The sequence below is a fragment of the Ramularia collo-cygni genome (genome assembly GCF_900074925.1).
Source record: "Ramularia collo-cygni strain URUG2 genome assembly, contig: RCC_scaffold01, whole genome shotgun sequence".
Classification (NCBI taxonomy): Eukaryota; Fungi; Ascomycota; class Dothideomycetes; order Mycosphaerellales; family Mycosphaerellaceae; genus Ramularia; species Ramularia collo-cygni.
This window is the reverse complement of record NW_019716255.1, coordinates 4502443-4520962: the sequence shown is the minus strand read 5'-3', so window position 1 is coordinate 4520962 and position 18520 is coordinate 4502443. Positions and strand designations below refer to the sequence as shown.

General features: G+C 49.2%; 5 protein-coding genes; 2 read left to right on the top strand and 3 right to left on the bottom strand.

The window, feature by feature from the left end:
• Positions 1 to 6583: 6583 nt before the first annotated feature.
• On the bottom strand, positions 6584 to 10696 carry RCC_12093 (uncharacterized protein; the record flags this gene model as incomplete). XM_023766760.1 has 3 exons in its annotated part: positions 6584 to 8687; positions 8738 to 9515; positions 9577 to 10696. The coding sequence occupies 3 exons, from the start codon at positions 10694 to 10696 to the stop codon at positions 6584 to 6586; spliced, it is 4002 nt and encodes a 1333-aa protein (XP_023622528.1).
• A 726-nt stretch (positions 10697 to 11422) lies between these two features.
• Positions 11423 to 12634, bottom strand: RCC_01473 (uncharacterized protein; the record flags this gene model as incomplete). Its single annotated transcript, XM_023766759.1, has 1 exon — positions 11423 to 12634. The coding sequence occupies one exon, from the start codon at positions 12632 to 12634 to the stop codon at positions 11423 to 11425; it is 1212 nt and encodes a 403-aa protein (XP_023622527.1).
• A 538-nt stretch (positions 12635 to 13172) lies between these two features.
• On the top strand, positions 13173 to 15257 carry RCC_01472 (related to WD-repeat protein An11 homolog; the record flags this gene model as incomplete). XM_023766758.1 has 2 exons in its annotated part: positions 13173 to 14736; positions 14788 to 15257. The coding sequence occupies 2 exons, from the start codon at positions 13173 to 13175 to the stop codon at positions 15255 to 15257; spliced, it is 2034 nt and encodes a 677-aa protein (XP_023622526.1).
• A 235-nt stretch (positions 15258 to 15492) lies between these two features.
• On the bottom strand, positions 15493 to 16608 carry RCC_01471 (uncharacterized protein; the record flags this gene model as incomplete). The annotated part of the gene is made up of 1 exon (XM_023766757.1): positions 15493 to 16608. One exon carries the CDS (start codon positions 16606 to 16608, stop codon positions 15493 to 15495), a length of 1116 nt encoding a protein of 371 aa, XP_023622525.1.
• Positions 16609 to 17169: 561 nt separating this feature from the next.
• Positions 17170 to 18330, top strand: RCC_12339 (uncharacterized protein; the record flags this gene model as incomplete). The annotated part of the gene is made up of 1 exon (XM_023766756.1): positions 17170 to 18330. One exon carries the CDS (start codon positions 17170 to 17172, stop codon positions 18328 to 18330), a length of 1161 nt encoding a protein of 386 aa, XP_023622524.1.
• Between the last annotated feature and the right edge of the window lie 190 nt (positions 18331 to 18520).

The following is an 18520-nucleotide window of genomic DNA, read 5'->3' as shown; positions in this document are numbered from 1 at the left end:
CGTAGGAGTTATGCATACGCTAAGCCTACGCTAAGTAGTTAGGTTATATTACACTCCCTTCTCTAAGGTTAGTTAATCTAGCTACCTCTATTAATCCTGTTATTGTAAGGGCTCTTATACGGCCCTTATACTACGAGCTACTAGGAAGCTACCGGCGCGTAGCCTTCGCGCTCTACCTCCTCGCCCTCCTCGTAAGGCTACCCGTAGCTCTAGCGTATTCTCCTTCCGGTCCGACGGCGACGAAGAAGACGATAATACTACTACTAGACAAATACTACCGCTACTAACTCCTAGCTCCGGAAAGAAGAGGAGTAGCCCGAAGGCTAGTAGCTATAATAAGGGCACTACCTTTCGCTAGCCTAAGAACACGAGCTCTAAGGTCTATTACGGCCTATCCGTCCGTTCTAAAGTATATATCTTTCTATCTAATCCTCCTAATCGAAACTAATACGTATAGGCCTTCGACCTTAAAGCTATAGACCGGTAGAAAGCGCTTATATATATTGCTCGTATCGAGGAGACTAGCGACGGCGAAGTACGTCCGCGCTACGAGCGCTATATAGAGAGAGGATATCTAATTTGTCGCTAGTATACGGCGTAGCTAAAGAAGGATACGAAGGTCGCACGCTATACTCGCTATTTATATAATACAAAGCTATATAAATAGTTCTATTATTATTATTATTACTTCGGCTAGATAAGTTTCTTCCCTCTGTTTATTAGCTGCTCTCCTTTCTTTACTATTTATATCCTAAGCCGGTCTAGTATATCTTTCTAACGCGTAGGAGATATTAATACGTAGGAGGTGTTAATACGTAGGAGGTGTTAATAATACTAAGGGAAGGAAGTAAATAAAGCCGGCTATATCCGAACTTTCGTCTATCTCGAGTCGTTACCGTCGACCCTTTCTTATCTATTATTAATATACGCTCTTATAACTATCTTAACTCTTGCGATAAGCTAACATCGATAGCTAGGCTATACTAGACTACGAATACGATATATAGTTAGTCGTAGGCGACTAGGGAACGACTATAAGGAACGACTAGAAGGGAGGAGATAAGCTAGACGAGTTCTGCTATATAAAGCGGCGTCGATAGAGATAATAGCGAAAGAATAGGCGATAGCAATCTAATTAATAGACGATATAGACATAGGTATAGAAAGATAAGGCTTACTATCTATAGTCTTCTCGGAATGCCTATATACCTCCTATAATCGTATCGCGTTAAATCCTATAGTCCTATACGAGCTATAGCAGTATATAGACTAAGATCTAAAGGGTGTCTATCTCGTCTCCTACCCTAGCACGGCGGCGTACTAGGCTCTCCTCGTAATTATCTATATTACCGAATTCTTCCTCGATTTTAAGAGCTTCCCGAACCCTCCTAAAAGGAGTTAGTAAACGTCTACTACGACGTACTATCTAGTTAGCTTCGCGTAATATAGTCGTAGTAGTTTWTATAGGAGGAGCGTTACGGTTTAACGGACTAGGCGTAGCGTAGCCTAGAGTCGCTATATTGCTACCCCCTTATCTAGTACGTAGTCGAGTCGTACGGCTATTATCCTTATCTTCTACGTCTATAGCACGCTTCTCGGCTCTACTACGACTACGACTACGAGGGCGCCTACGAGGACGACTACGACCGCGGCTACGGGTACCTAGGTCGCCTTAATTCTTACTAGAGATCGCCTAGGTTAATAGGGTAGCTTCTTAGGCGGAGTTAGAAGCGCGTTAGGAGAAGCTAGATCGTCGCTAAGTAGCTATTCGTCCTAGACCGGGTAGAATCGATCTAGTTACTACTATAGCTGCTACTACTATTATAGTATCCTAGGCCTTCTTATTCTTAGCGTCTTCTCTCTTACGCTTCTTCTCGTCTAGGCTAGCACGATATTCGATGTACACCTTAGGCGTAATCTTGTTAATCTCCTTTACTAATAGTTTAAGAGAGATGTCGTTTCTACGAGGCGTACCGCTATTAGCGTACTACTTAAAGAACTCTAGGGCAACTTCCTTTATCTCCTCGAGGGATATAGGGATCGATAGACTATCTCTACTAAGATCTTCGACGTCTTACGGCTAAGGATCCTCTAGCGCCTTATACCGGATATAGTTGCTTAACTCCTAAACATATTCCTCTAGAACGATTAGATTATAAGGCAAATCGGCTAGTAAGTTAGTAAAGTCGTAATTCGCGTTATACGTAAAGATAGTCTAATAGAAGACGGTAAAGATAGCCTTAATCTTCGGTATAAAGAAGGCCTACTTACTTCTAGCTCTTAGTATAGTCCTCGCCTTAGGTACGGTATATAGCAATACATCCTATTTAGTAAGGGAGTAGAGTTCTAGATTATAGAAGCTATAGCACTAGTCCTAGCGAACTAGAACCGAATCGTATATCTTTAGATGCTCCTCGTAGTAGTCGTTAACTATAACGCGGAAGCACCGAGGAACTAGTAGATATCTACTAGTTAGAGTAAGGCGGATAATCTTCGGTATATTATTACGCTACTCTATTTCCTACTTAGTCTAGTCCTTCTTCTCRGTAATAGTRGCTATGTTCCTATTATTATTACGGTCGCTAGCCTAGGTCTCGTTACCGTCTAAGTCCTTACCTAGCATCGTAGTATTACGTAGGCTACTTATACGAAGCGGAGCGTAGCTATAGGCTATAATCTATTCTGTTTAATACGGCGTACGCGCTTCTTATCTATCGCGGGGAATAATCGAGTTGTAATTAGATCTATCTAGTACTTAGCTATATATATTATCTAACTAGTACGGATAGAACTAAACGAAGATGCTATAGATAGTTATACCGCCCTTACGTATATAGCGGCCTACTTTCTATATTACATCGTCGAGATCCTTAGTAATCGGCATCTTCTAGACGACGACTACTAGGATGTTACTAACGTTGTAGCTATATACGAGGGACGGAGTACTATATATAATCCGGATAAGCAAGTCTAGCTTAGAGAACTCCTCGTATCGTACGTTCTAGTCGTATACTAGAGTATAGCTATCGTACGACGATATAACGTTATATATATCGAGCCTCTTCTCGTTTCCTCCCTAGTAATACTTCTTATTATCGCTATTATCCTTCGTTAAAGCGACGAGTTAGGACCGCAACTAGWTAACTATTATCTCGATACGTCCGCGTCTATCCTCGAAATTTAGTGTCTTATCGATTTCCTCTAGCGTTAGCTTATTATCCTCGTCGACTATATTACCTAACTACTAATATAGCATATTATACGAACCTAGCTTATCCTTAGGGATTAGCTTTAGGATGTACGAGATATCGGTACGATCGATGCTTACGTAGATAATTTCGGTTATAAACGGCTTAGGGCTAACTTAACGGAACCTACCTTATGCTAGAGTATACTCTCGCGTATCTGCTAAAGTAGTCGCTAAAGCTCCGAGCTAGATAGTATCCTAAAGGACGATCTCGCGCTAGATAAAGATTTAGGAGTACCTATATCGAGGTTAGTAAAGATAGATTAAGGAGGGCCGAAGGGATAATATAGGGCTAGAAAGATAGATAATCTACTTACTCCTTTCGAAAACAGACACCCTACTTATATACTAAATAACACTCGTCGATAGTAAATATGCCGATACTATTACGCATCTTACGAAGGAACTCCTAGAACTCCTTAGTCGCTATCTACTCTAGCCCGATCGCGATAATACTAAACTTCCTAGTATAGAGCTTCTCGTATAGTTTTAGATCTGCCCTCTTAGTATTACTAGTTATAAGCATATACTAGATTAGTTCCGATTTAGCGTTACGTATAGATCGCTTAATATCTGCCTTCTGCTCTTCGCCGATACGGTTAAGTAGGATAACCTGTCTTTAGTTAGTAGGGCGGCGGTAGCGCGCGATACGAATAACATACCTAGATAATAATTCTACTAGTAAGGAAGTAGTATGCCTAATATAGCATACTCTTACTAGCGCTAGTTCCTATAAGCGCTATTACATCCTTCTTAGCGAATATAGAGGCGTATAAGGTATTAACTTAGAACTCCGTAGGCTTAAAGCCCTTATTAGGATAGAAGTAGTCTAAGACAACCTCTATTCTATCCTAGATAATCTTCTTTTAGACACTAAGGGAGTAAACGCTCTTTAAAGCATTAAAGACGAGCATCTAGATCTGCTCGATTAACATCTCCTTAATATTAGATACGCGGTCCTTAAAATGCTAGATCTATTCGGTCGTCGGCGTATCTTACGCTAGTAACTCGACGACGGGAATATTCTACTTCGGAGCTTTACGAGTAACGGTAGGACGGCTAGGTAGGCGCGTAGCCTTTAGCGCTATAGCTCTCTACTCGAGTGCCTATCGCCGCTATTTAGTCGACTACTAAGTCGACCTCTAGCCTAGGTTCTTAGGCGCTATTATATGTTATAATTTCCGTAGAGGGACGTATAATATCGGTTAATATATAGCAGGATACGCCTAGATTAGCGCGTTAGTCTTAGTATTAGTATTAGTATTAAGGCTAGTGTTTGCCTTTAGATAATAAAAGAAGAGCACGGACGTATAAACGAGGTATTTACTCTAGAAACTTTACTAAGTACGGATAGCGGCACTCGACGGTACTAGTAGCTTCTACGTTTGCTTTCGCTATAACGATATCTAACGACGACTATAGGAGAATTATAACGCGAGATAGCGCGTATTATTAGCGTATTAGTACGACTATCTTTTAGGGCGTAGTACTAGTTTTGCTCGGATTCGGCTCCTTTTAGAGTAATAATCGATACCGGCTTAGATTACTATATTATAACATCGGATAGAAAGGAAGGTAGTAGTAATAGACGGAGGATATTAACGTTAGGGACCTCGAGCAGTTTAATTTAGTATAGGATAGTTGTTATTAGCATAGTAAATTAGGTTATTAGCAGCATTATTAACCCTAAAAGTGTCGTTTTCTATATCTATATTTCTAATTTACGCTGTCCGTAGTTCTTAATATATTCAAAATCTGATTAGTACGTCTTATTAGCCGTACGAAACTCTATAACTAAGCATTCCTACTTTAAGCAAAAAGGGGTTGCGTTAGGGATGTATATATATCCTAATAGCTAGCCTAGTAGAGGATTCTGTCCGAATCCTGCGGTTATTCCTTAGGCGCTCCGCAGAAAGATAAAAGACCGTACCTACTATATAGACAGAGTAAAGGGTATAAGGTTGCCAATTAAAGCTCGGAAGGTTCGGAAGTCACATCACACCTCGGAAGTCACGAAATTTCGGAGGAGCGCCTGAGAAGGAGGCAGCTCTTTCTGATGGCTTTAGGTTGAGAAAGCATCCAAACTGAAACTATTACAAAGTAACAGGTACAGTCGTTGCCAAGTATATCCAAAACTTTGACGAGACTGTCCATAAGCCAGGATCACCATTCGGAGGAGTAAGCGAAATGAAGTTCATTCCAAAATATTCCCCGAGCTATCAGCAGAATAACAGGAAGAAGGACTGCCATCTTTAGCTACTCACGCCTATGAAAGTTCCGAGAAGAAAAAGCATGCCCAAGGAACTGATTGTCTTTGTCGCAGCGCTATCTGCCAGCGAAGATTCGGCGATCTTAGAGGCTGTCTTGCGGAACCGTTGTGTGCTCATGTGGAATGCCTGAGATGATATTTGTTGACAGTAACGAAGAGTCCATCTTGTAGAGTCCTACCAAATTGATCTCTTCCTGAAATCGATTCTCTATAGACTGCGACCGTCGATGTAAGCTGTTCAAGAGCATCATATGGCATGCGAGAGACCTCCATGCCGCTCGAAGATCCACATGCCTGAAGTCCTGTTGCAAGACTTAGGTTTGAGTCTGGGATCCCGTGCGTGTTGGCTTGTGATCTTCCCAGGAAGTATCAAGCTCCTTCGGCATGCCTCTGACTACTTCAATTTCTACTTACAACATCTCGTTGGAATGGAACGCATGTCGAGCGATGTCTAACAGTAGCCTATAGTCGGCTTCATCATCCTCATTATTGGATTTATCCAACTCCCATCCACGAATGAGGTCTCTGCAATTCCAGATAGATTCGTCGAATAATGGGATGACGAGCTCCTCAAGAAGCAAAGCATGGAGTGCGAGCGGGAAGCTAGAGAGTGTAACGGTGGCGTTAGTCGGTCTCTTCAAAAGGTCCAGTTGACAAGAGTTCCTGCAAATGCCGGTTGCTTCATTTATACTGCACAGAAGCACCGAGCTAAGATCAAGTCTCCATTCAACTGGGTTGGAGGAGTTGAAATGCATGTAGCAGAGTGAAAAAGAAGGAACTTTTAGAACGTGAGAGATGATCCTAGGTAGTCCATTCAGATATCATTCACTAGCCGACGCTCGAGAAAACTGGTCTTGGAAGTCGACACCACCGTACAGCCATTATGGAATGAGAGGTTTTCCGCTCCAGCAGCTGGAAGCATCTGCTCAATCTCGTCGTGACCTGTGAGGGTAGCCCACTCGAGGGCAGTGCAGGCTTTATTTGGTACACGGATCAACGTCCGCTCCCCAGTCAGTAGTATTTGCGCCACTTCGACATAGCCTTTCCTAGGTGTGGGAGCAGTAAAGTCAGTGTCCACCACCCGCATGAACGTCCGCTCCCGCGGCCAGCAGTATCTTCACGACATCTCCATGGCCTCCCTGGCTAGCGTGATCAAGAGCACTGCCATCTTCGGTGTGAGCGTTGACGTCCGCTCCCGCATCTAGGAGTATCTGCACTATATCTGCATGGCCCATACGGGAGGCACACAGAAGAGAGCTTCTCCCTTTGCTGTCTTCGGCATCAACCTCTGTTCCTGCATTAAGAATCATGGGCATCACTTCCTTGGCATTCTTGTACGAAGCCCAATGAAGAGCAGTCTGACCATATGTGTCTCTCGCATTGACATCGGCTCCCGCATCTAGCAATACTCGTACTGTCTTCTCGTGGCCACGAGTGGAAGCAGCGATAATGGCGCTCGCAGTAACGTATGCTCCCGCATGTAGCAGTAGTCGCACTACCTTCTCATGGCCCTGCCAAGAAGCGCTCTCAATGGCCTTTGCACTGACTTCCGCCCCCGCATTTAGCAGTATCTGCACTATCTTCTCGTGGCCGTTGCTGGCAGCACTCTCGAGGATCGAAGCAGTGACTTTTGCCCCCGCATCTAGTAGCATCTGCACTACCTTCTCCCGACCACGGTGGGAAGCAAAGCCAAAAGCCTGCTCAGTGGCGTCTGCTCCTGCATCTAGCAGTATTCGCGCCACTCCCCCTTGACGTTTTTGACAGGCAGCCTTTAGTGCTGCTCCATTGTCGGCGTTGACATCAAGCCCGCGACTGAGCACTAGCTGCACGATCTTCGCGGACCCGCCAAAACAGGCGGAAGCGAGGACGTTACCACGCTTGTTATTGGCATGCGCATTCGCCCCACTTCTCAGAAGTAGTTGCACGACGCTTTCGTGAGCCCGTACGCAAGCAGCATGTAGCGGATAGCCATGGAGTCCGCCGTCGAGGTTGACATCGGCACCATTGTTTAGTAAGAGCTGCACTACACCTACATGACCCTGCTCAGACGCAGCATATAATGCGGATTCATGCCCTCCTTGGGTCCTATGGTTGATGTCGGCGTGTCTATCGAGTAGAAGCTGCACTACCGCCAGATGGCCAGAAAAAGAAGCAATCCGTAGTGCGGAGCCGGAATAGTAGCCTTCAGCATCGACGTTGGCACCTTTGTCAAGTAGTTGCTGTACTACCTGCTCGTGACCTCCATATGAAGCAGCAATTAGCGCGTAAGTACAGCGCCCGTACTTGTCTGCTTTGCACTTTGCATTGACGTCGCTCCCTTGATCTATCAGCCACTTTACACATCTGGATAATCCAGCTAGAGATGCATAATACAACGGAATAGGGAGCACWGACATGTCGCCAAGCTGCTCTGTGCAGTCCTTCGCTAGCTGCATGGGACGCTCWGGGTTGAAGTGCTGGAGCCAATAGCGATATGCAGCTGGCGTTGTGAACAGCTTACAAATCCAATTCATCACGGTTTCGTCGCGCGCCTCTACCTTTCTGGCGTGATCCATCCAAGACTGTGCTGATAATCTGGCCAGTGGTAATACCCGAGATGAATCTTCCTCAACGCGGTGGATACCTGAAGCTGCAAGCATGTAGGATAGGCCTACCTCGACAAGCGCAGCTCTTGCGCAGCATTCACCGAGAGACGTCTGGAAACTCTCCTCGAGCCTCGCCGACACGAGATATTCTTTCACCGAGAAATGGGCCAGCTGTAGCTCACTTACAGATTGGCMCTCTTCATAGCCGACACTGGCAGCCTCTGTATCTTGGCGTTTATACCCAACGACTCTTGATGTGCGTTGGACCAAGCTAGAGCAGTATCTGACAATTTCGTCAGGATTCGGCATGCGGTTCTGCTCCTGGAACCCATTCTTCCAGTCATCGATATTGGGATATACTGCGATTGCATCCACGGCCTCCTCAAGCAGTAGCGGCCGGTCCGTGTAGAGGAGGAATTGAAGTAGCCTGATTGCATTGCGTTCATAGCCTTCTTGACGAATGCTCTTCAAGATTCGTGCATAAGCTTCATCCAGATCTTTTGGAAGAGATGCGAGTGCAACCTTGAGGGTGGGAAGGTCAAGACAAGTCCGGAGCGCATCCAGCTGGCATACCGCCCAGCGGAACCTATACCAGGTCAGCGTGGTCCGGGAAGAAAAAGTGAATTCGAAACGTACATCCCATCGGCCTTTTCCATTAGTTTCGTCTCGATCTCTTCGCGGACCTGCTTCGAGGATTGCCATCGCCGTAACTCCTTATCTTCGGCGAGTCTGCTCTGAATGACAGCGCGAATATCTTCGTCAACTGGCTTGTTCTGGATAGGAATGGTAGCTGCAGTGGGCATCCATTCGGCGAGAGAGGTCTCGATGTCGTATTCTTTGCGGCTGGTGAGAATCAGGTGTACATTGTCTCGGGGAAGACCTTCGAGCCAATCAAGCAACTCGTGTCTTGTTTTACATTCATCCAGGGCATCCAGCACAATATAAAGGGTCTCCGATTCGTTGATCATGGACTGTAAAGTCATGATCAGCAGTCCCGTCTCGGGTTGCTTGCCTCCGCCTGCGCAGGTCAGATAGAGATGATCCAAGTGCTTCCGGGAGCCCTCGCACTGAAGGTAGATCTGCGAGATGAGTGAGCGCAGCATCTTCTCAAAAGACTGCTTGTCGGAATTGTTGAAGTCGAAGAAGAAGAAGAGGWCAGTCTCATCGCTTCTCTCCTGTACATCTGCAATGATAGTGGAGCTGAGGACCGTCTTGCCACACCCAGCGAGACCATGCAGCCAGAGTGACGAGTGTACGTTCGTTCGCCAGTCCTCGTATTGTTCACTTTCAAGGAACCAGCGTCCAGTCTTGGGGTGTCTTAATTCCTTGGCTTTGTTGAAATTTGTCGACGGGTCTGGAGGAGAGAGCCATTTGTCCATCTGCTGATGTCGATAGTCTGCAACGTGCTTCTCCACTTTGACGTTGACCGCGAAACATCAGAACGCGCATTRGTGACGGGTTTTATGGCTACTTACGCTGCTCTACTAACTTCTCAACACGGGAAATCGGTTCCTCCTGCTCGACCTCTTCGGCGTCGAGACACTCCAGAAACTCCTTTGCAAAAGCCGCTGCAGTAGCAGCTGCATATTTTTGCCATGCGTCGTTCTTCCGTTCGTCTCCGTAGTCACATATGCCTCTGATAACTAGAGATGGAAAAGAGCTCATGATTCCAGCAGCTTCCATTTCGAAGCAGATAGGCTCGAAGTTGTTCGCCTTCAAGGAAGACAAAAGGTCGTTCCGCTTCGCTTTGTCCTTCATTAACGTGTTCCCCGAAGCGATTGTGCCGTAATGGATAGCAGGCTCGGTCCTCCGTTTGAGCTTCTTGTGCTTAGCTCCAGATCGGAGGGTAGCACGTTTCTCGCTGATGGCTACACGCAGCGGATCCTCGTCATCTGAATCTCCCTCGTCTGATTCGTCCACGTCACTTCCATCTTCTGTATTCATGGCCCCCGGATACGTGAAGGTCCTGGTCTTCTTGTTGCGCTTGAACTTCTCAAGGTGATGCGCGACCCGGGGCTCGTCATACTCATGTTTCGCCTGCAAGGCGGAAAGAGCGCTACGCAACGCTCTTGGCGGTGCATTCACGAACCCTTTCGCTTCCATGTAGCTTTCATCTCTGACACTTCCGTCTGGATTCTGCACCTTGCGAACCTTGGCTTTGTAAAGATCGTACTGCACGATTCCGCCATTGGCCTTGTCCGGATTGCTCACAGCAATATCTCCTAGACGAATGTCGCGATCTATCGAGAACTTCCCCTCTGACTCTTCTCGCTCTCCTGTAACTCCCGCAGCTATACCAACAAGCAAGCCGACACGAATATGGGGAAGGGAGGCTCGAAGCCCGCCAGTCATGTCTGCAGTGGCTATTTCCCCATACTCTCCAGAAGGCAGGGAAGCAATCACGATGTTATGCTTCCCCATACGGCCCCACGTATAAGAGTTGGTATCAGCTACATGTTTAGTGAATCCTGCGGGCTTTTCGTGCTTCTCGTCAAGGAGTATCTCAGCAGCGGTACGCTCTGAAGGTAAAGCAGCGAGCCAAGCGACTGTGTATTGCTGAGGGCCATCAAGGGTCTTCTTGGCCATATTTTCCATCTCGCAGCGCTCTCAAGTCAGGAGAAGTAGGCTGTCTCGAGCATTTCAAAATGACTCGATACAGCAATGAAAAGAACGTGGACATGAGGGCTACAAAGCTGGTTATCGGGGACGCAAGGCTAAGGCTTAGAAGCCGCTTCAGCTGCGCATACAGACCACTACATGTAGGAAAGCGGGGCCACCCACATTGGCGAAGGATCCTTCTTTCTTGAGGCGAGGGCCGTGCATGGTGCAGCAGGAGGTCCCGAGGTGAATCTCTGGCGATGAACGGTCCAGATTCATCTCCCGATAGCTCGTAGCGACGGCATTTGTATAGGAGTCGGCAAGCTGGCCGTATCTGCGGCAGATCGCGCAGTAGTTATTAACATGGCAGCTGTGGCAGCATGTCCCGACTGACAGTGTGTGCGCTGTGATGCGGAGGAGGCGCCTGTTCAATTGGCGGCCTCGGCCGCAAGCGCCACGCGCTATTCTTCTTCCAGACATCACGCTCACGTGATGCCGTGGGCTAACTCGACATTGATCCCCAACCGCTCGAGCATCTTCCGGCGGATAGATATCTCACAAGTTCGGGCGACAGCAATCAGACAAAGGTCAAAGCCAAACCCCAAAGCTTCGTATTCTCATACATATCTCATATCTCATACAGCATGCAGCATACAGCATACATTAACACTCCATAAATCTTCCCACACTCTCCTTTCCCCAAGTCTCCCCTCTAGAGAGTCATCACATCTTCCCCCGGTCCTTGCCCGCCAACTTCTCCCGAATGGCCGAACTACTCAATTTACTCTCAAAACCCTCCTTGACACTCCCTTCTCCCTCCTCCCCCGCGTCCAACACATCCACTTCATAAACATCCAGTTCCTTCCACCCCAACTCCTTCCGTTTATCATTCACCGCTTTCCCACCACTCCTCGTCTCGCCACTCACGACCAATCCTTCGATTTCCTGCTCGGTGATGGTCGGACCAAAAGGGTCCTGAATCTCCGTAAACTTCACCACCAAGCCATTCGGATACGTAATATCCACCCCCTTCCCATTCGGCCCCGCATCATCTCGAATGCTGACCTGGCGACTTCCCTGAGAACTGGCGGTGGTGGAGAAATCGACGATGGAATTCGTAAAGGTGGCGCAGGATTTCTGGCGCTCGGTCCAGGATTGTAGGAGGTGGGCGTGTTTTTTCGCGGTCAGGAGGGCGTCGCCTGTGATGCCGATGGTGGCGGTGAAGGGTTTGGAGGCGATGCGAGGGTCGAGAAGGAAGAGGGTCATGGTTAGGAGGAGTTTGTGGCCGGCGTGCAGGTGGTCCCATGTCCCTCCCACTGCTATGTTGTGGCGGCGCGTAGCATTGTCTGATGACGATGATGATGGAGGTGATGTGGAGGGTGGATTTGATGAAGAAGAGGCTTCTTCTGTGCTGGACTTGGCAGTAACGAAGGCTCGAAGGAATTTCTCTCCTTCATCCGTCTCCACCCCAAACGCGAACTGCCATTGTCGCCCGCTCTTGGCCAGGGTGGGGAGATCAATGACGGGTCCATACGGCGTCCTCCCCACCACCACCTCATCCTCATGCTCTCCATCCCACGCGACCAAGATGACCCTCACATCCACGCCATCCGCATCCTCGACATTAATCCCTTCCTGCGCGGCCACAACGGTGATGAGTTTGTAGATTCCCGCCAGCAGAGATTGTGTTTGATGATAGAGACTCGCTCGGGACTTTTGATGATGACCGACGAGGTGGGGACATGCCAGGCCAATTTCCAGGACTGCGGCTTGCGAGGCACATTCGGGCGAGTGGAGGGCGACTTCTTGGAGCACTTGGATAATGGTGCTGCTGTAGGCGGATTTGAGCGAGGCGTGGGTGGGATTGGAAGGGGCGGGCGGCAGGAGGAGGAGGAAGCGGGGGGGTTGACCCGAGTCGCTTCTTTCGAGCGACATTTTCTTGAAGTTGTTGTTGTTGGAGGTGAGGTGGATGGTCTGCAGGGATCAGGTGTCGGGAAGGATGTCAAGATGGAGCTACCTTACATCTGCCGAGGTGCGGGAGTCGAGGCGAGTCTAGATTGTTGGAAGGGACATGCAGGTTGTATTATCCTCTACTTCCATGGTTTTTAGGGCATTCTACCCTCTCCGTCTCTGGACGTCCATCTTCCATACAATGTTGTAGGTGATGGAGGGGTATGGATGTCTTGTGAGGTGGGGTGGGGACGTCAAGGCTAGAATAGTTTAACGCAGCACGAGCGTGTTTCGGGCAGCCATGGTGCTATTCGTGTCCTCCAATTGGCGTGTTTCATATTGAAACGCTTCTCGGGGTGACAAAGGTCTCAGCTCTTGGGTCAATTCCACCTCGACAACACGGAAGGTTGAAGAGAGGATTGAATTGTCGAACTGTGGAAGGAAAACGAGGCGGGGTAGACGGGAAGCATTCCACCATCCACATTCTAGGTAGATCCACATCCCATCCCATCATCGGGCAGCCATGCCCTTTGGATCCTCCACCTCCCATTCCCGCTCCACCTCGTCCGCATTTTTGTCGGCGGGAGGAGCGCTCGCAGCATTTGCCAGTCCCAATCTCCAGCGCATGTCCGTCGATTTGACCGACCAGAGCAAAGAGAGGGAGCAAAGCAAGCCTTCCACGGAGACCTCGAATCCCGACCCACCACCGCAACCACAGCCAACCCTCCACCCTTCATCCGCCTCGAATCGYAACTCCATGGCCGATCTACCCGCCCAATCGCCGCGACGGCAGCATTCGCACAACGAGCACCTGTCGAATCCCTACACGCCGCAGCAATCCTACCACCATTCCACTCCCTCGGCCCCGCCCACGTTCAACATCCAACAAGCCAGCTCCGCCATCCCCTCCAATCCCACCTCCACCACCGCCCTTCCCGGCGCATTGCAGCCCGGTGGTCCTCCCTCCCATTCCTCCTCGGCGCGTCCCGCAACATCGGGGGGATATTCCGCGCCGTCGACGATCCCCTCGATGGCTCCCCCGCTGCCATCCAATGCACAGCATTATGCCCAAGCACAACAGCAGCAACCGTCGCTTTCCCGCCAAAATACCATTCACCAACACGGACACTCGCTGAGCAGTCCTTCCGGCATGGATGGCACGCAGAAATACATTCCCTTTAATCAAACTCCCACCACCTCCAACCCCAAAGCCTACAACCTTTCCAATGCTCAGACGCCCGTGGGCGCCGGTCCCTCACACTCTCCTCTCAATCTCACCGACATTCGATCAAGAGCCATTTCCGACGCGGGTGAGGGACCGCAGGGAACGGCCTTTTTCAGTTACGCCGACCAACCCATCAACTCAAATTACCTCGCTCCATTCCCCACATACGMCTTCGATTGGTGCAAATGGCCGGTCTTGGGAGGCAGTGGAGCGGGAAAGATGGCCGTGGGAAGTTATTTGGAAGATCCGCACAACTTCATTCAAATCTTGGACACACACATCACTCCGCAAGACGTGACCAGTCCGGGACAGACACCGTATGGCTTGGAATATACAAAGGTGGCCGAGGCGACGTGCGCATATCCCGTGACGAGGATCTTGTGGGAGCCTCCGAGTTCCCAAAAGCAGAGCACCGATCTCCTGGCCACGAGCGGTGATCATCTACGATTGTGGAGTCTGCCGCAAGGCACTCAATCCAACATCACAAGCAACATCAATCGAAGTGCCGCGGCAAACCTACGAGAACCGGCGCCGCAAAAATTACAGCCTCTGGCTCTTCTATCCAACAGCAAAACACCCGAACACACGGCTCCTCTCACCTCCTTGGATTGGAATACCCTCTCACCGAAACTCATCATAACCTCCTCCATCGACACAACGTGCACCATCTGGGACATTCCCACCCTCACCGCCAAAACACAACTCATCGCCCACGACAAAGAAGTCTTCGATGTGCGATTCTGCGCGGGATCCGTCGACGTCTTCGTTTCGTGTGGAGCCGATGGTAGTGTGAGAATGTTCGATCTTCGAAGTTTGGAACACTCCACCATTATTTACGAGCCTGCGGACAAGTCCGACAAATGTACGTCCTCATCACAATCATCGGAAATGTTCCTCACTGACCATCCGCCAGCCGCCTCCCCAACTTCCTCCTCCCCATCAAAGAGTGTACCCCAAACCCTCGCTCCCTCCCCACCTCTCCTCCRCCTAGCAGCTTCCCCACACGACGCTCACTTACTCGCTACCTTCGCCATGGACTCCAACATCATCCGTATTCTCGACGTCCGACAACCCGGCACCGCATTATTGGAACTCTCCGGCCACCAAGGAAACCTCAACTCCATTGAATGGAATCCCAGCCGAAGAGGCATGCTCGCGAGTGGAGGAGATGACAGTCTCGTCCTCGTCTGGGATCTCCTGAATCAAAATCCTCCTCCCGCGGGAGCACAAGCGGGAGATGGTGGCAAGGGACCTTTTGCCAGTTGGAGATGTGAATATGAAGTCGCCAATGTCAGTTGGGCTCCGCAGGGCGAATTGACCAGAGAAGGAGGGGATTGGTTGGGTGTTTGTGCTGGGAGGGGCGTTTGGGGTGTTAAATTGTGATGAGCATCGGTGGTGATGAGAGTGGAAGTCATGAAGAATGAATGGGCTTTTGGGAGGTCTAGCGTGGCGTTTACTTCTCTCTGGATGATGATGAGATGTCGATTTGTCGATACTGTAGGAATTGAATGCAGGCTTGTTCGTTCTACCCAATCAGGTTTGTTGGACTTGTACTGGAGGGTCTGTTTACACGTCGATGAAAGCCGCTTCTTCTTGTTCTTCTTATTCTTCTTCTGGTTCAAACCAGATGCAACCAATACATCTCCACCCCACAAGTCTCATAAATCCCCCGATCCGCCGCCCTCAACGCCACCACAGCACCCACAAGCATGACCACTCTACAAAGCATATACACTCCCGGCGCCAAAATCTGCAGCACCGCCAAACCAGGATTTCGACGCCAATTGGAAATGGAGATTTTTTCGAATTGCATAAAGATTAGCATGGAGAGGATGCTGGCGATGGCGGCTATGCGCCAGAGGTGGGATTCTATGAGGGTCGGGAAAGTCGTGTTCCAGGAGAGGAGGTGCAGGGCTGGGAAGGAGATTCCGAAGAGGCAGGTTAGTGGCCAGAGGATTGGGGAGTGGTAGATTGTGGGGTCCCAGTGGGCGAGGACTTTTTCTTTTCCTTTGGCTTTTCCTGTTTCTATTTCTACGTCTTTTCCGTCGCACTCTTCGTCTTCGCTGATGATGTCATTCTTCGACATGTTGTGCTGCTCATTGTTGTTGCGGTCTTCGAATTCGAATATCCGGGGCGTGAGAGACCAGATTGACCAGAATGATTGCTGTTGCGCTTCGTCAAAGTCGTCGCTGATGCTCATTGCTTGGAATTCTTCAAGTTGAGGTGGGCTCATTGATGGAAGATTGACGACGGTGGCTTTGACAATATCTTTGGGTTTGAGCCACCAGAAAAAGTAGGTCAGGGCAAAGAGAGGAATGTAGCTCAATGTCATGGACTCTAGTGGAGCAAGCGGTAGGTGGTGCACCGCTCTCATGATGGATTGCGCAACGAACCAGGCCACCTGTACCAGAGCAAAGAGCTTCACGGTGCCATCGGCGTTGCTGCGATCTTGGATATCTTCCAAGTTCAATCCCCAAGCTTCATGCTGCTGTTCCCAATCGAGTAGAYCTTCATGGAGAAGCCATTCCAACTGGTTCGGCCAGAGGACTTTCGCTCCATCTGGGGTTCGATAGCGTAGACCCAGCATGCCCACATAGTAGGCTTGGACGGACGTGAGGCCTCCGCCGGTGGAACTCGCGCAGTTTGTGACAACGCGACGGGCCTGGATCCATTCCTGGGCACCCTCCACGGCGATCAGCTCGGGGGCGATGACGGTCTTGAGGCAAAGGGCCATTTTATGAGGAATGTGAAAGATTTGACGGGAGTGAATTCGAGGATGTATGACGACCCACGTGCAAAAGAAGATGGTGAAAAGACATGTTGAGATGAGTTTGAGGGTGCCTCGACCACCTGATTCAGGTGTCCAGCCTACGAGGTGACTGCTGGAGTCTGCATTGGGTGTTGGAGTGCCGTTCGTCATGTAGGTATTGTTCATCTTTCTGGGGGTCTTGCCTTTTTTCGAGGGCAACTGTTTAGTAAATACATGTCGGTGGTAGTGGTCTCCACTGCAATCCAAGTCAGGTCTTCTTGTCTATAATAGGGTACGCGTAGTGCTTCATGCACGCCGTGTGTCTTGAAGCGCCCGCCAATGTCTCATGGTGTCTGAACAGAAGTTGATGTCGATTCAAATTTCAAACTAGAACTTGGAACGACCTTAGCGCCCGGACTATCTTCGGCGGCATTCCCCTGTCTGGCGCCAAACTCTCTTTCCATCACATTGAACGAGGCACACCTTCTTTCCTTCCATGTATAGAGCTTCATTTGTGGTATATGCGTAAATGTATTCCAAACCAGCATGCTCACACGACTTCTCAAATATGCATCGCTTACAGCCGGCTCGGCATGCACTCTCTATCTCTGCCTTCTGGCAGCCCTCACAACGCAGTCCTTCCAAGCTCACATCGTCTATCTGCATGCAGTGCAGATGACATGGTTCAAAGACCTTTCCACCCCCGAACTCTTCGGATTCCTCCACAATCAAGTGACGCCCTTCCTCATACCCTCCCCAAGCAGCGGCCAGAATCTCTACGCCTGGCACATCCTTCCCGTGGATTTATACCACAAGCACGAAACGGAGCTCTCGTCCGAAAAGGCGGGTTTGGCACCGGATATCTCATCACGAAAAGCCTTCCAACTCCTCCGACATGATCCTACAGCTCGCCTCGTAATCCACATGCACGGAGCAGGAGGAACCGTAGCTTCGGGTTTCCGCAYACCAAACTATCGAGCTCTAACCGCAGCTTCCTCCGCAAAAGCACCCCTCCACGTTCTATCCTTCGACTATAGAGGTTTTGGCAAATCTCCCGGCTCCCCCTCGGAACAAGGTCTTATAGCAGACGCAATAGCAATTGTAGAATGGGCTCTCCACGTCGCGAAAATCCCCCCTCATCGAATTGCAATCTTCGGCCAATCGCTCGGAACAGCAGTCAACATGGCCGTGGCAGAACACTATGCTCGACAAAACATACTATTCGCAGGGCACATCCTCGTCGCACCATTTATAGATGTCCCGACTTTGGTCTCTACATACAGTATCGCCGGCACGATCCCCATCCTCGCTCCCGTGGTGAGATTCCCCGCCGTCTTCGATGCTCTCAAGTGCTACATTCGCGATACTTGGTCCACGAAAGATCGCATCGCTGAATACGTGCGTTTGAATGAGGCAAAAGGAGCCAAGTATCGTGTCACAATCATCCATGCTCAAGACGATTACGATATTCCTTGGAGACATACTTCTGTTCTGTTTGAGCACGCTGWAAATTCTACGAAATCGACAAGTGTAGTCGAGGGACTTGAGAGAATTGATCGGGGAGCTGGTGGGAGTGTGGCTGTGATGCGGAGTCGAAATGGTGTGATTAGAGAGGAGATTTTGAAATTTGGCTTGCATGATGTTGTCATGGGTAATCCTGTAGTCACATTGGCTGTGATGCGCTTTTTTGACGGCGATGAAGAATAGAACTGTATGTAGAATTTCCAAGAGCTGGGAGTGGTGGGCGAATAATCCACGGCCAACGAGCGTCGGTTGGGAAATATGGGRGCCGAGGATAGAGATAGATATTGTTTGCGCACTGCACAAATAGAATGATTACGAAAGACATGAATTCTGCAAAGCCACTGATTTGTAAAGTATACATATCCCGGCGCAA